This window comes from Protomyctophum bolini (assembly GCF_963924005.1).
Source record: "Protomyctophum bolini genome assembly, chromosome: 7".
NCBI classification, from domain to species: domain Eukaryota; kingdom Metazoa; phylum Chordata; class Actinopteri; order Myctophiformes; family Myctophidae; genus Protomyctophum; species Protomyctophum bolini.
In genome coordinates this window covers 38,598,721-38,615,559 of record NC_137868.1, presented here as the reverse complement: position 1 = coordinate 38,615,559, position 16,839 = coordinate 38,598,721, and the positions used below count along the sequence as shown (strand labels likewise).

The 16,839-nt window shown below is 43.0% G+C and overlaps 1 protein-coding gene across 1 annotated transcript; it reads left to right on the top strand.

Moving 5' to 3' along the window:
* The first annotated feature begins 4,504 nt into the window (after positions 1–4,504).
* Positions 4,505–16,820, top strand: trpv6 (transient receptor potential cation channel, subfamily V, member 6). Its single transcript, XM_080768124.1, has 17 exons — positions 4,505–4,749; positions 5,529–5,734; positions 7,063–7,160; positions 7,484–7,606; positions 8,486–8,626; positions 8,975–9,073; positions 9,840–10,015; positions 10,561–10,707; positions 11,275–11,354; positions 11,821–11,956; positions 12,181–12,267; positions 12,597–12,673; positions 13,284–13,449; positions 13,934–14,000; positions 14,465–14,733; positions 15,465–15,571; positions 16,035–16,820. The coding sequence occupies exons 2-17, from the start codon at positions 5,604–5,606 to the stop codon at positions 16,294–16,296; spliced, it is 2,166 nt and encodes a 721-aa protein (XP_080624250.1). The 5' UTR covers positions 4,505–4,749; positions 5,529–5,603; the 3' UTR covers positions 16,297–16,820.
* The last annotated feature ends 19 nt before the right edge of the window (positions 16,821–16,839 follow it).

Genomic DNA, 16,839 nt, shown 5'->3' with positions numbered 1-16,839 from the left:
AAACACCATCATAAACATTAAGAGCAGGGAGATAGATATACAATAAAAACCCCATGGGGAACATAAATAACAGAGCCCACCGGTGGTGCTGGGGTGGTGGTGGGAGAAAACATCACATAACCAGGAACCATATGCAGAGGAAGGCAGGAAGAGCATGCAGTCTAGTGCGCTTAAGTAGCCCGCCCAATTGGTCAGCTGACTGCCACATCAGCGAATGACGTGAGGGACTTGCACAAACTTATGGGAAGTTGTATTTATACAACGCAGTTTCGGGAGAAGAGACCTCCTTCCGCTTGTCCTTAACCACTCCTCCATCATTATCAACAACTCCTCCCTCCTTCAAAACTCAATCAAACTCACCTGCCTTTCATTATCACCCGGCCAATCCCCGGTGCAATCACCACAGTACAAATACACCTGTGATCTCTCAACCAAGTTGTTTGTTCTGCTCCACAACAGACCAAACATGGGTTGTGAGTACTGCGGCTATTTTCACTATTCTTCAAAATCGCCATCCTACTCCACCCCAACCTCCTCCTTCCGCCTCGATTCTCTAGGAATCCAGGGGTGGCAGTGACGGAGCAGAGACGACCAACCGCTCATTCCGAGTAGAGCAAAGATGGCCGTCAGCTGAGCCTCCAGAGACTACGCCCCCACCCTGAGTCTCGCCCTACCTTGGGTTCCTCACTCCACTCCGCATTCATCTCATTCTGTTTCAATAAACTGTTAATCTTGAGCGAAGGTGTGGTCTCTAGTCTTACTAGTGAAACACCCACATAGTAATGCAGCATATTAACCCATTTTAGTATGTATGCGCCCTTGAGCACGGCATGAAACCCCTCGAGTATATCTGCCTGAACTAACTCCGCAAGCTACGTATAACAATATGTCTTCTTTATTGGACTACAATGTGCAGAATTCTTTACCCAATGAGTCCTGTAGCCTATAGTAGGCTACAATCACAATGGAAAGAAAGTGTAATCCACAAACTTGGTATTCAAACACAATACAGGCTAGGCCACAACAATGCCATGTCACACTGCTGTCTGTCACTTCCACACCATTCCCAGTATCACGAGAGACCAGTTTAACGACAATCTGGATAGGTTCCCTTCTGGTCAGCCGAAGTCATCATTACATTCTCCATTAATTGTGAGGTACAGTACAGTGGGATATATAGCAGCAGAATGAAGGGGACAGACCATGGATGAATGGGAGAGACCCAAATGCCTCACAGCCTGGAATACAAGTAAGGCTAATAAATATCTTATCGATTTTAATAATGCTCTAAAGAAGAGTGCCAGTAGCCTAAGCAAATCAAAAACTAATGTTTGTCAAACCTTGAATGTTTATTTGTTTTTCTACATTTCCAGTAGATTGTCAGCAAATATACTATTATGATGATGTGGTGAAGCATAAGGCTATAGCCTTGCAGTGGCTAGACCCAATCTGCCAGTGACATTAGTATGGCCAAGCCAAGATACAAAGGCCTATGTTTAATAGGCCGAAAATAGAAGATCTACAGACTCACAGTTGTGAACTTGTAGGCTACACTTGCCATTTTCTGCTATAGGCTAGAGATCAGATGGACCTACACCATGTTCATGTCTTCTGTGTTATAGAACACATAGTGGTGGTCAGGTTCATTAGAATGTGCTAGAATGAAAGGCAAAAGGTGTGGCCTTTTTCCTTAACCCACTTTAAAGGGACCATTTCTGGGGTATTTTTTAACATACTCTGGCTTCTCCAGAGTATACATATTTTTGAAGTTGCTTCATTCAATATTTAGATATTTAATATTCAATTCATCAGAGCTAATAGTCCTATATAAACCCATTGAACTTCAAACTAAATTGCAACCATCTTAAACGCATTTGTTACTGAAAAGAGTATTAAAAACATCTCGATCTTCATTATCAGGACAGCGTCAGTCCCCAGAACCAGGGATGTGTGTTTTCTACGAGTCCAAGTCTGAAGTTCACTGGCTTTATATAGGAGGGGGGTGTGTCCAATCAAATGAATAACAAATATCTAAATGATATTGAATCAAGCAACTCAAAACCTGTCTGGGTTGCTCGAGAGTAGACCCCAAAGTGTTAGCCATTTAAATTAACTTCATATAATGTAGCTACAGCAAATATTGCCGGCCATTCCTAACACAAAAGACATTTTGTGAGACAGCCTGTCCCACCTGACAGGACCTCACAGGAAACTTTCTCAGTTTCACTACAGACAAACAGCACTCATACCAGACCAGGCAATGTTGCAACATGAAGTCTGTGCCAACACAATAGAAGACTTCCCACCATTGATCTTTTAAAACGTAAGGCTTTAGTCGCTATTGGAGCTATTAGGCTGCGGCGTGCCCACTTCTTTTATTCAAAATGGACAGCCGTTGTGACAGACATGCCAGGGGACCCATGTTCTGAAACAGTGGCGGAACCACAAAATCATGTTTTTATGTTGATATTGTGTCTCTATAAAGACATTAACAGGATGGAAAACCACGGGTATTTATGACAGCACACTAAACACCGTGCTGGGGCTCTGGTAAACAGCTATTATCCCGGCAATACTAAAATGACGGGACACGGCTCGAACCATCAGCCGGGCTTCCTATAGCAGCCTGCTAAACCCTGTTTATCCTGTGGCCAACCAGGCCTCTTACCTCATAACCTATATATGGTACAGCAAAACAGCTGTAGCCTACGCTACAACCCAAGGTAACTTCTAGTAATAGAAAAGGTGAATGTTGTCGACTGATTCAGCAGTTTACCGGCATTTCAGTACTATTGTGGTGAATTTCAGTTTCAGCATGGTTCACTTTTTTTCCCCAGTCACTCTGAAAAGTGGCTGTTTGGGAGAGGCAAATATTCCGTTTTACCTTTGTTGCTGAAATTAAGCAGCATAGCATGTCCTCATTGGACAACATGTGGCCAACCTCTGAATGATCATTATGGACTTTGGAATGTAGCAATTAACCGTGTTTGTGAAGAGTCCCTGGTTGACACATCGAACGGTGTTCAACATGTTAAATCATTCTGAATGAAAGCTAATTTGTTATGAGTGTGTGAGTGAGTGAGTTGGAAAAGCATACATCATCACCACATTTGCTGTGACAAACACAGCAAAGTAAGATAAGATGATATAGCAACAGATTCATATCACAGAAACGAGCCAGCACAACATTTGGGTGCAGCAAATGGAAACCATGGAATGAAGATGACTGGAACTTCTGGGTTTGGTTACAAACCGGTGTTCAGATGTTCTGGCGTTGGCAGATTCAGAACCAGTTTCCCTTAACGGTTCACTAGAAAACAATGACAATTATGTGATGACTGTCATGATGTTGCACATTTTTCATGGCGGTCATGAAGGTGCAGAATATGAACCTTATGGTACAGTAGCAAGTTATAATGCTGACTTTAGTTGTTATATCTTCACACCCGTGTGAAGTGAGGGGCGCTAATATATTAAAGTCTAACTCAGGTTGCTATGATTAGGTGATGTAATGGTGATGTAAAACAAACAGTGACAAAACAAACATTACATTCTCTTTACTGTTAATGGCATAAAATGTTTGTGTTAGGGACAAGATGATGTAAAGTTTCCCTTCATTGTCAATGGCGTTTTTAAAACAAACGTTGAACTAAAAACAAACATTAAACCTGTATATAGGAATTCACACCTGTATACTGTTAGGGCAGCGGTTCCCAAACCTTTTTGGCCTGTTACCTCCCTGACGCACCCCCCATGGAAATATAAATTGCATAATGCTATATAGAGACATACATTTCCTATTTATCCACATACAGTACTGTATATGCACATATAGGAACCTGAATATGGCATATATATGCAGCATAGGCTATATTCTGCATATACGTGCCATATATGGCATATGTTAATATATTTATAGCTCTATTGAAGAAGATCGAAGGGGGGCAAGGAAAAGCTTTTGTTGGCACAAATCGTACAAAAAGGGCTTTGCCATGTTATACTGTATGCATAGAAACCTTTGCAACATCCTTGCTAATTGTTCTAAAACATTTTTAAAATAAAGATTTTTCGGCACTCAGGACCTCACATGATGTCATGGGAGGCACACAAGGCCACGTGTTGGACTAGCTAGCGCACCCCCCCTTTAAAGATGAGTATTTAAAAATGGAAAAAAGGAAAAGAAAAAAGAAGCACCCCACTTAAACAGGGGTGATGTCATGGTCTGGTCCTAATCTCCCGGCATGGACAGTATGAGTTATAACTAAGGGCCAAACAAGCGACACCTCACTCTAAGGTGACACAATACTAGGGAATTAATTGATATCTGCCTGATAATAATAATGTCTGGTGTAACAGTGGATTAAACCTCAAAGGCAGACTTTTCCTGTGGCGATGTCTGACCACTCCTGGTGAAAGTAGGCCACGCCCATCTCTCCTACCTGTCCGTCCCACCTCTACCAGTATGTCAGACTGTGTTCCCTCTGGCCACTCCACCTGTCCCCTCCCTTGCACTGCTGCTGCCATACATAGGCTAAAAGGTTCACTTCTCCTCAGGACATCAGTGTGTTCCCTCTGGCCACTCCACCTGTCCCCTCCCTTGCACTGCTGCTGCCATACATAGGCTAAAAGGTTTCACTTCTCCTCAGGACATCAGTGGGATATTCTTTAATGTGAGACTGTATGCCGTCTTCAACCGCGTGTAATGACTGAGCAACAGAGGCCCTGATCCGCTGCCCTGCGTTTTAAAAGGTAAGCATGATGACAATTAAAGGTCATTTCATTATAGGTTATTTTCATGAATAATGCCTATAACTTATTCTGCGTTTGTTTAGCAAAGCCTTGTTGATAGTGTAATCTATATAATAGTTAAAGTTGAATTTAACCGGGTTCAATGTGTTTTTATTAAGGCTACATCACAAAGAGAATAAAATAGAAAACTATTGAGCCCGTCAATGAAATATCTGAAGTCCATTGATGTAAATTCCTACTGTACTGTATGTATGATGAATAATGTATGGATTTCGGACACAGGAAGACTTGGTGCCATTGGCATCAGCTAATCATTAATCATTTAAATAATTCATTAATTAATTAATATGTACACAGTAAGTGGTTAAGGAGGGTGGGTGTTAATGTATGTATACATTAACACCCACCCTCCTTAACCACTTACTGTAAACCCTACTTTGTCGACGCCCAGGGGTATACATTATGAATACCATTGCAATGGGACACTTTGTGAGATTGTAGATCTGCTATTTGGACTGTTCGTCCAGCCAGAGTACGAACAGTCGTACACTATAGAGTTCATGTGGTTAAACGCTATCACCTAGAACTACAGTAGGTGTTTACACAGGCCCTCATTGTCACTGAAACAAGCAGTATAGTTAAATCAGATCCTTCCTTCCAAGGTTTGTGCCCCAACTGATATCAAAATCATAACTCTTGGTTTTCAAATGATATGGTTAGGTGGGTTTTGTCCTTAACAACTTGAGAATTGACTGAACATTTCACTTTTGTTTGATCAGGGTGGTTATTTTTCCATCGCCCCTACATCTCCTCCTAGTACCGTCTCCCATAATCAGTCACATTATCGGTCCCCGATGTCGCCGGCTCTGGCCAGATCCGCTCCGAGCGAGCTCAACCACTGGTGGAGCAAGCTGAGGTTCCGCCTCCAGAACAAGAAAGGGTGGAACGAGATGTTGGACGAGACGTTCCTGCTGCAGACCAAACAGTGAGTGTCCTGCTGACCACATGCGACATCAAACAGCAAACCTCAAGTTCCTCAACACAGAACACCTCATAGGCATGCCGAGGCCTGATTTATACTGCAGGGGTCATGCACCGAAAATAGCCAATCCAACAGGCCTGACGTGTTGTGAGACTGTATTTAAGCTATTTTGGGTGCATGGCACAGCACAATGCAGTTCATAGGTGTGCTACTTAATTATTTCCTTCTCTTGTTGCCTTTTCTACCCAACTTAACCCTAACCTCAGGCGATAGGCCGATGGGGAAGTGTTGCAGGTACACAAAATAGGCATAAATTAAATGAAAGGTATAACACTTGACTAAACAATTACACTTGTGCAATGTGCATGTATGAGCACAGGGAGATCTTTCTTCATTTACTCCTGTATACGCTTGTATAGCAAACATAAAAAACAACAGAAATCCAATTTAACCGCACATTTACATTTTTGCCTTTGAAGCCTTGCAGTTATACATCTAAAACCACAAGGTTATTTTAAAAACAACTCTTACGTAAACTAGCAGTACTCCTAACATTATCATTCATAGACATCATGATTCTCAAATTGAACATGTGTAATCATAAATATTTAAGACTGGTTAGATATTAGGGTCCTAATAGAATTATAGAAATTATCTCCACATACTGTCAACCTTCCAAGAGTCCAAATAGACAGAAAATATATCTCCACAAACTGTCAACCTTCCAAGGGTCCAAATAGACAGAAAAAGAACTCCACAAACTGCCAACCTTCCAAGTGACTCCAATGAAAATACATGCCTACATAATCCAGTAATATCCAACAAAAAACAAACATCTTCAGTCTGTCCAAAAACCAGGTAATCATCAAAATCCCAAAAATTAAATAGCAATACCTCTATGTCAGGATCGCGAGGCTCCAGGAGATTCCTGTTTCTTCAATCTGTTTCAGTTCAAAATATCCACCATCAGAACATCTTCTTAGATTTGACAAAACATCCCTTCAGGTCTTAAAGTTTATCCAACACGCTATTCAATGGTTTAAACTTCTTATTTGGATCACAATGTAGTCTCTGACAAACCACCACACCAAACAATCTTTCATGGACAAAATGGAAGCCTGGCTGGCTGCCTCACTTCCTGGTACTTTCATAACCTTTCCTGGTACATCACTTCCTGTTATGTTCTTAGGTTAAAACAAGTGCTAATAGCTCTATATTCTGATAGTGCTCATTGCTTTAGAGCAGGGGTCACTGCCATGTTGGCTTGTGGTGGACATTTTTATCAAAATTATGCCTGATTTGTTTACCTGTTTTTCTCTTCCCTCCTTCAGATCAAATAATATTCCTCTCTTCTTCGCGGCTAAAAAGGATAGTGTGGGATGCATCAAGAAACTCCTGAGCTGTGCGTCCACAAATATCTTCGAGAGAGGTTAGTGCAGCCGGTTTATAAAGCACCATTGTAAATCTATCTTTAATTTAATTTAAAACTCCATTGCAAAAGTCTTATGTTTTTGACCACTTAAACACTTATTTATGATATCCAACAAGCACGTCCAAACTCCTTTGCTGGCGAGATGGACGCGGTCTGCATATATGGTCAATTGTGGCCTTGAATATGTTTATCAGCTAAACCAGTGGTTCTCAATCGTTTCTGGATCGTATGGCCCACTCAAAAACTCGAAAATATTTTGTCAATTATTTTGGTAAACATAACATTACTACAGTGTTGAATGTAATGTACGCGTCTTGCAGGTGCTCTGGGAGAGACAGCGCTGCACATAGCCGTGATGAACGACAATGTAGACGCTGCCGTGGCGCTGATGGAAGGTGCACCGGAACTTATCAACGAACCCATGACCTCTGAACTCTTCCAAGGTAGAACGCCACATCCACGCCCAATTGTTGTGGTCAAAGTAAAAGTCTGTTATTTAAGCAATGATTCACACACACACACACGCACACTCACTGCACTCACACTCGCAATCGCACTCTCTCACACACACACACTCACTCAAAACACTCAAAACTAAAATAATGACGCCTGTGATTCATCGGTCAACATTTTGACAAACATGGATGTCCTCAAAAACAGAACTACCGTGTGTGTGTGTGTGTGTGTGTGTGTGTGTGTGTGTGTGTGTGTGCTGTTCATTCCAACAAAACATCTCTGTAACCACTTTTAACCTGGCATCTCTATTTTTGAAATGATAAAATAGGTCATAGTTAAGGACAGGAACCCCTTTTGCTATTGCTTTAGCTATTGAAAAAATTCAGATATTATTCAAGCTCATAGCGCGGCGGTTTTATGCCGCGCTATGAGCTTGTAGATCTTTGTAGTTATTTGATATGAGTGTCCTCGGCCAAATACAGATACCGGTAGTTCTGGGGGTCCTTGAAATTAAGAAGGTTGAGCACCACTGACATAGAAACATAGGTTTTCAGAAAACTCTCAGGATTTAGAAGACATTTGTAGAATCTGGTGTCACTCCTACATGGGTTAAGTGGCTTAATTAACCTTAAGTCCTAAAGGTAAAAGGCTAAAGGTTAACCACTGTACACAAGCATTGTGAACATTTTTAATATAATGACACGCTCAAAACAGAGATGCCAGGTGGATGGAAGTGGTGTTAACCTTTACCTATAACCTCTATAGCATCTAAACTCTCTCCATCTCATTCTCTCTCTCTCTCTCTCTCTCTCTCTCTCTCTCTCTCTCTCTCTCTCTCTCTCTCTCTCTCTCTCTCTCTCTCTCAGGTATGACTCCTCTCCACATTGCAGTGGTCAATCAGAATGTCAACCTGGCCAGACATCTCATCAGCAGAGGCGGTGACGTGGTCTCTCCCCGAGTCACTGGACTCTATTTCAGGAAGAGGATAGGAGGACTCATATACTATGGTGTGTGTGTGTGTGTGTGTGTGTGTGTGTGTGTGTGTGTGTGTGTGTGTGTGTGTGTGTGTGTGTGTGTGTGTGTGTGTGTGTGTGTGTGTGTGTGTGTGTGTGTGTGTGTGTGTGTGTGTGTGTGTGTGTGTGTGTGTGTGTGTGTGTGTGTGTGTGTGTGTGTGTGTGTGTGTGTGTGTGTGTGTGTGTGTGTGTGTGTGCTTTAAACCAATGCTTCTCAGACAGCAGGTTCATCACTGTTTTACACAGCAGTTTCTGAGTGTATACCGTATGTGTTTAATCTAGTGTGTGTAACTGTGCCCTGGAATGCTTCCCGTTCATATTTCTTGACATTTTGCCCTGCAGGTGAGCACATCCTGACGTTTGCTGCCTGTGCTGGGAATGAGGAGATTATCTCCATGGTGATGGATGCAGGCGCTAGCACCAGAGTCCAGGACTCCCGTGGTATGGAATTCCACTTCATTCCTTCCCCCTCGCTAGAACAGTTCCCCATTATTGACCAGGGTCCCATATAGCAATGGTGCCCAAACTTTTTCATGTCAAGGACCCCCAAATTGACACTAATTAGCCTGTATATTAATTATTAATAGTGTCCTGGTACTCACACACATGCACCATTTGTCACCCTCGAGTCGACCTGCCGTTCATACAGAACCCAGCGATATAGAGTTCTCAACGGGCTTGAAAATCAAGGCCCGGCCCTGGGTTCTGTGTGAATGAAGAGAAAATAACGTTTGGAGCTACTGAAATATACTGCATTAAAATGAAGACAACTAGCTTTCTACCATTCTAGCTGCATTTTACTGTGGGAGGGGTGGGGAAAATGGAGAACTGTGCTGTAAACATGTCCCCAGACAAGCTTGGGTGGTGTATTTTGTCAGGCTACAAACTGATGTGTATGGAGTGAAGTACTGCATGGACATGAATCTGCCTTTGCTGTCACATGTCTTACATATTGTAGTGGTACAATTTAAAAAAACAATCACATATTCAGAGAAGGAGATACCTCGCCTATAAATTGCTCAACTTGTCTTCACATAAAGGACAATAAAACATCAAATCAGTTTACGTAATAAACAAATTATATATTCTAATGGCGTGCCGTCCTATTTCTACACTGCAGATAATTTGTCATATTCATTTCTCCCGATGCTTTTTACACTTACACCCTCTTCTCTCCTTCCTTCCTCCCTCCCTCCCTCCCTCCTAGGTAACACAGTGCTTCACGTCCTGGTCCTGCAGCCCAACAAGTCGATAGCGTGCCAGGCCATGGAACAGATTCTGATCCGTGATGCCGAGCTGGACCAGGCGGTGTCACTGGACATGGTGCCCAACTACCGCGGCCTGACGCCTTTTAAGCTGGCCGCCAGGGAGGGAAACGCAGTGGTGAGGCAGATGACGGGACGCGCTGGTTCAAAACAAAATGTCAGATTCATACTTGGTTGTGTCAGGTCTCACCGCTGTCTGAAAGTAGCCGGTCTATGAGGTCATAACGTGTCACAGTGAGACGTGGTGTGAGGTTGTAGATTGGCTATTTTTGGTGAGTGACACGGGCACGCAAGTTGACGCAACTATAATGTATAAATTACCCTTAATTGAGAAGGTCACATAAACACACACTCAAGCACACGCACACACACATGCACAGACATTTAACATCGTCATTTGCGTTCACATTTAACAAGAAATTCTTGAACACAAACAATAGTAGATGCACACACTTAAAACTTAACAAGACGTGTTTCAGGATACAGATCACGGGTAGGCAGTACAGTACAGGAAGCATCGCCTCCTCCAATCATCACAGACATAATTTCGCACACACACACACTCACTCACACACACTCACCAGAGACAGGGGGAGAATATTGCTTCTCTGAGCCTGTGTGTGTGAAATCTTATGAAACCTGTGGTCCTGTGTTCCCATGCAGGCCTTCCAGCACCTCGTTAATAAAAGGAAAGTGGTTCAGTGGAGTCTGGGGCCCTTGACCTCTAACCTCTACGACCTGACGGAGATTGACTCGTGGGCTGACGACATGTCAGTGCTGGAGCTCATCGTAGGCAGCCACCAAAGAGAGGTACAGTACCATGACAGTGTGGAGCAGAGGAGAACTATGCTTTAATTATACCAGTGGTTCCCAAACTGTCCTCGAGCAGGGCCCACTTGAACATATCAAAGGCGTTTGCGGCCCACACATCTGATCTGACCACCTCTCAACACTGTGGGCAGCCATTCGGCATGCATTTTCATAAACATGGTATACTTTAAGTTCCTGTTTATCACAAGGAAAAGTCATTTTTCAAGGTTAAGGATGGGAACCTCTTTTTGTAACTATACCTTTCAGGGCGGGAACCCTTTTTCGTACAGTGCTATATATAGCTATACAGTGTATAGCAACATACATTTTGTGTCATTTTGTAATAAGTTTTTCAGTTTAGGATTTTTAGAATCCTAAACGGGTTAAAGATAAAAATGCCATGAATGTCTTCTGCTGTGTGCTCATCAAAGCCATCTGCCACATTTACCACAACATGTTTTTGATGACAGAATAATCTGTGGTTTTGAAAGAATTGTACTGTAGTTTGTCAGATGAAAACATGGATACAGTTTTGAATTAAACATTTTGATTCGCTCTATTCTTCAGGCTAGAAGAATACTAGAGGTCACTCCTGTTAGACAGCTGGTCACCCTTAAGTGGAATCTGTATGGAAAACATTACTTCAGGTAAACACAACAATCTATTAAAAGTTAAACCATAGAATACACTAACTGTTGAACCTTGAAGTGACTTACAGTATTATAGCAAGCTTGCTGATTTACATTGTTTTTTCCCCCTAAAAATCTATGGTTAACATAGTCCACATTTTGTGGACTATGTTAACGTGATTTAAAAAAAGATATGTATACAATTGTTTGTGTGGCTCACAAATTGCAAGATGTGTGTTGATTCATGGATATTATTTTCCTAAGCAAAATGTGTTATCATAAAATGTTTCTGGAAAAAAAGCATATTTTCTTAATTTATCCAAAACAGCAAAAGCATTAATTCCATTGTAAATCTTGCACACTATACTGTGAAGAAATGTGAGCCAAGCGTTATAGGCTACTGTAAAAAGAGAGGGATAGAAGGATTCATGTAAATATCTGTGAAACATTTCGAGTGTAACTGGTGCAAGTTGTCTTTCCTCAGACTGCTGATGCTTGTCTATCTCCTGTACATCGGGACCTTCACACTATGTTGTGTATTTCGCCCCCTGAAGGACGCTCCGGAGAACTACAGCGACTCAGCAATGGACAAAACCATTCGTGTTCAGAAAACACTTGATGTGAGTGAGTCACAGACAGACTCAGACTGAGACAGTTATGAACGTACAACATTGTTCATGTCGTGAGGCGGTTTTATTTTCTCTACCAAATCGTACTGTGAGGGGTTTTATTTTCTCGACCAAATCGCACTGTTAATTCAATTTGTATAAATACCCTTCTCATAGGGTGTACTGTACTGTACTGTATTAATATGCAAGTGTTTTCCTCTCCGCCCACAACCCAGGAGAGTTATGTGACGTACGAAGACAACCTGAGGCTGGGAGGAGAAGTTATCAGTGTCCTGGGAGCTTTGGTCATTCTACTGCTGGAGGTCAGAGTCACTATATAGCCTCGATACCCAGGTTTTCATTTACTATAATTAGTAATTAGCCCGCGGACCCCCATTTGAAAAGATATGCCACTGGGGACCCCATATAAAGAAAAGAGTTTTACGGCTCTAGCAGTGATTCTCAACCTGTTTAATGTCAAGGACCCCCAGGGGGGGTAGAATTTTAGAAATGTAGTGGATCATGATAAAAAGCATAATAGAATATATATTTTTATGTTAAAATGAGAAACAGTTGACCCAAGTATACTTTTCACATCAAAGCAAATGAAACTAAATGAAACAAAAACTCTGTCTTTTTGCCAATCCCACAGATCCCTGATATAATTAGAGTCGGGGCCAGGCGCTACTTTGGCCAGACGGCTCTGGGAGGCCCCTTCCATGTCATCCTGTAAGTTCAAAAGGATTGCACTGACCGCATAGTGCTGGGATGTGTGATCTAAGCCATCTATCTATAAACGCACCAAGTATCTGTACATGTGTATAATGTATGTACAGTATGTCTGTCCGTTCGCCCCAACGACTTTGACACACGCGTTCCACACCACCACAGGGAGAGTGCAGTACCCAGTGTCGAGTCCGCATAAAGAAATCATTGCATAACTGTGTGTGTGTGCCATGCATTTCCAATCATTCACGAGTAGGCTGGTACGTGCCCAACGGGCCCTGTTCTAGTTTTACGAAAACAAGGTTTTTGGTCATGCAGCACATGAACTCCCACAACTAATTGCTACCAAACATCAAAGCACTGTACAAGTACATAGTGTCTCATTAAAATGTCAGTCTTGTTTTGTTTTCACACATTTTGTACATCTTCTCCCGCACCTCTACTCTTCACTAGTTTTGCAATAAAAGGTCTCCTGAGGCTATTGTCCCACAGGAATATCACAAACACTATTTATAACCTTTATAACACACTATACAGTATTATAATACCATATACTAAAGACACGGACAAGCTGTTTTGCTAACCCTGGTTGATGGTGTGTGGTTGCTTCCAGCATCAGCTACGCGTGCCTGGTGGTGCTGCTGTGTATTTTCAGGGCCAGCAGTCTGGATGGGGAGGCCGTGCTGATGGCTCTGTGTCTGGTCCTGGGGTGGAGCAACGTCATGTTCTTCGCCAGGGGCTTTCAGATGCTGGGGCCGTACGTCATCATGATCCAAAAGGTACTTGTAAAGGAGATGCTCTGATTCCTAGTTTGTGCACTTTAGTGTTCTGAATAATAGCGTTTACCGGCACCTTAGGTGAGGTGAGTGATAAAAGGACCAAGAGGGAAATAGGTCGTGTCAGCCCTAGGGCTGGAAATAGTTAGAGGAACCTGACCTGAATGCACCACAACACTCCCCAAATAAAGATTCTTCAGGTGCACGGCCAAGGAATGTAACGTGAAGAGAGAGCATTGACCTCTCAAAAATGTATCTGCCTCACCGGGACAACCAACAGATGCATTTCAGCTAATAACCAGCCTTCAGCATTCAAATTCTTATAATAGTTAGCAGCACATGCTTCAACATACTAAGTGCAAGGCATAGATTGTTTGCACCACTAGTACTGACACACCTGTACACACATTTTTTTGTTTTGCTCTGCATTGTGGTCAACCTAGTTAGATTCTCAGACACCACGTTGTGTTCTCTCGTTTCCTCCTAGATTATATTTGGGGACCTGACAAAGTTTATGTGGCTGAGTTTCATCGTCCTCATCGGCTTCTCCACCTGTGAGTATATATTCTGGACATTGTGTTGTTCTGTGGAAATGAAAAATCCCACGTTCCATCCGTTCCTGCTCTGTCCTTCTCACGAGATGGGGAAAAAGCCAAATGAGATATCGAAACGTTGGTGTTTGTTCTGTTACCGCTCTACCCGTTTCCCATCATCTGTTAGTCAAGTAACAATGCTAAATGTGTAGTATGCCAAAAATGTTGTCTTAACTGTAAGAAATCTATTGTAAAAATGGACAAAGACACAAATACAAACCAAAATAAAGGGCCATTCACACTGAGCACTATAAAAATATAGTTTAAAGTGGATGGCAGAGTTCACACCAACTATAAAAAAAAATACAATTGTGAACGATATAGTTATAGCGCTCACTGCTGTGTGTACAGCATATAGACATCAAAAACATTTGTCCCTGTTGCCCCGCTCCCCTTCCCTCTGTCTCCATCTTGTGGCCTCGCAGCTCTGTGGATGGTGTACATGACCCAGGACCCAGAGTCCATCCCGTCCTATCGCTCCTTCCCCATCACCCTCTTCTCCCAGTTCGAGCTGAGCGTGGGCCTCATCGACCTGCCCGTGGACCACACCATCTACACGCCGCCCATCGTGCACGTGCTGCACTGCTCCTTCTCCGTGGTCTCCTACATCCTGCTGCTCAACCTGCTCATCGCCATGATGAGCGACACGCACTGGAGGGTGGCGCAGGAGAGAGACGAGCTCTGGAGGACTCAGGTACTGTACCGTGCGCTCCTCCATCGTTCACACACCAAATCACAGGAGCACAGACCGGTATGGTGTTTGTAACATGGGAAAAACCCATGTTTCTATGTCAGTGGCTCTCAAACACTTTCATGTCAAGGGCCCCCAAGATTATATGTAATTGGCCGCCGACCCCCATCTGAAAATATGTTGTTCCAGGGACCCCCCAGAAGCAGATTTGAATTTGAGCTCTGAAAGAAAATGCCTACAATGCCATACCCAAAATAGGGCCTGGTTATTAATCTATTAGTATTTTGCATAATCAATTAAACTGTTCCTCCCCTCAGGCACATGCAAACATAAACATCAAAGGGGGCTTCAGCCCGTGCCCTTTTACCCGTCTGTCCATGAATGCAGCAATTACTATGGTGGAAGAGATGCAAATGCCGTACTCGAAGCATTCAGGAGAATTGCCCTTTTCCGAACTCTCCTGACCTGAACCTGAACGGAGCATTTTGCGCTGCAAGAATTTGTCCTCAGTGTAGAAATCCATGTCGTACACAGAATCTTCAGTAGCTAAAGAGTGCGAGTTTATGCCCCAGAAATAGCTGATCTACAAACTCAACGCATATTGAGATATTTTTGGCCAAAAGTGCACTTTTAGGGAATTTCTGCGCCTGCATCTGTAACATCCCGTCACGTCCCCGCCTAGCTGTCTGCAGCAGTGAGGTCTAACGGTCAGGTCTATATATGTGGTTCCGCAGGTTGTAGCCACTACCCTGATGTTGGAGAGGAGGCTTCCCCGCTGCCTGTGGCCTCGGCTGGGGTTGTGTGGCCTCAGCTATGGGCTGAAGGAACGCTGGTACCTGCGGTAAGCACCTTTAGACACAGACACACACACACACTCACAGAGCACCATAACTTCTGGCTTATTTATTTCTATATTTATTTACTTGTAACTCTATGCCTTAATTGTTACATTTTATTCTTTAGACTATTCAGCTGGGACTTTACTTGACATCTTGTTTTCCTGTACCTAACCTTAACCATGTGAAGTGAGATGCTTAACCCATTCTAGACGGGAACCCCTTTTGGTGTTTTAAGCATTATGTTATACTTTAGCTATTGAAAATATCAGATCTACAAGCTCATAGCGGAGTACCGCGCTACGAGCTTGTAGATCTGATATTTTTGAAAAATCTTGACAATGTACGTTTTTAACTGAAATCTTTGCTACTCAGTCTAGTAGTTTCTCTTCAATTTCTGTGCGCTATCAAACACCGCTCGCGTGTTTCATCACAACGCAAATAATAAACGAAACGCAATTTTCACAGGGTTGAGGACCGCAACGACCCGATGTTTCAGAAGATGCGCCGCTACGTGAAGGCCTTCGCCAGAGAAGACGACGGCGGTAAAGAGAAGGAGGACCCCGAGAAGGGGACGGGCTCCCTGACGCTCAGACCCAAGCACAGGGGTGGACTCAACCTGAACAGGAAGTCTCTGGCGGGCTGGCAGATGATTCGTAACAGCGCTTTAGGGGTGGACATGGAGCAGCAGGATGCACTAGAGGATGACCAGGACATCAGATATGTCTAGAAACCGTCCTGTTTTAAAAAACAACAAAGCTTCATCCATCCCATTGACCGAGCACACACCGTATGCTCTTTAACAACAGTGCCACTAGAGGATGACCAGGACATCAGATATGTCTAGAAAAGCTTTATCCATCAATTGACTGAGCACGAAAGTAAGCCCTTTAGCAACATTGCCATGTTATACGCAGTCTTTGGATTTGTTCAGACTGCAGGCAAATCGGATTTGTTTCTGAAATATGACCATTAGGACAAACTGTCCAGTCTCCACACTGTTCTCAGATCGGATCTGTGTATTCATTCAAACATCGGCGACCCATCTGCATTGGTCGCTGTGGTGACGACATCACGACATAGGCGTGAGCATTCATACGACGATGTCGCTTGCCAAAAATAGAAGATCGACAAGAAGGCAACGTGACGCCATGGTGCACGGCAAAGTATGAATCTGCCTTCAGTATCCGAGTGTGGAACACATCTTTAGAAATAAGTTTCGCATTTCTAATCACCTAGGAATGTGGTTTAAATCAGTTTCCATGTTTTTTAG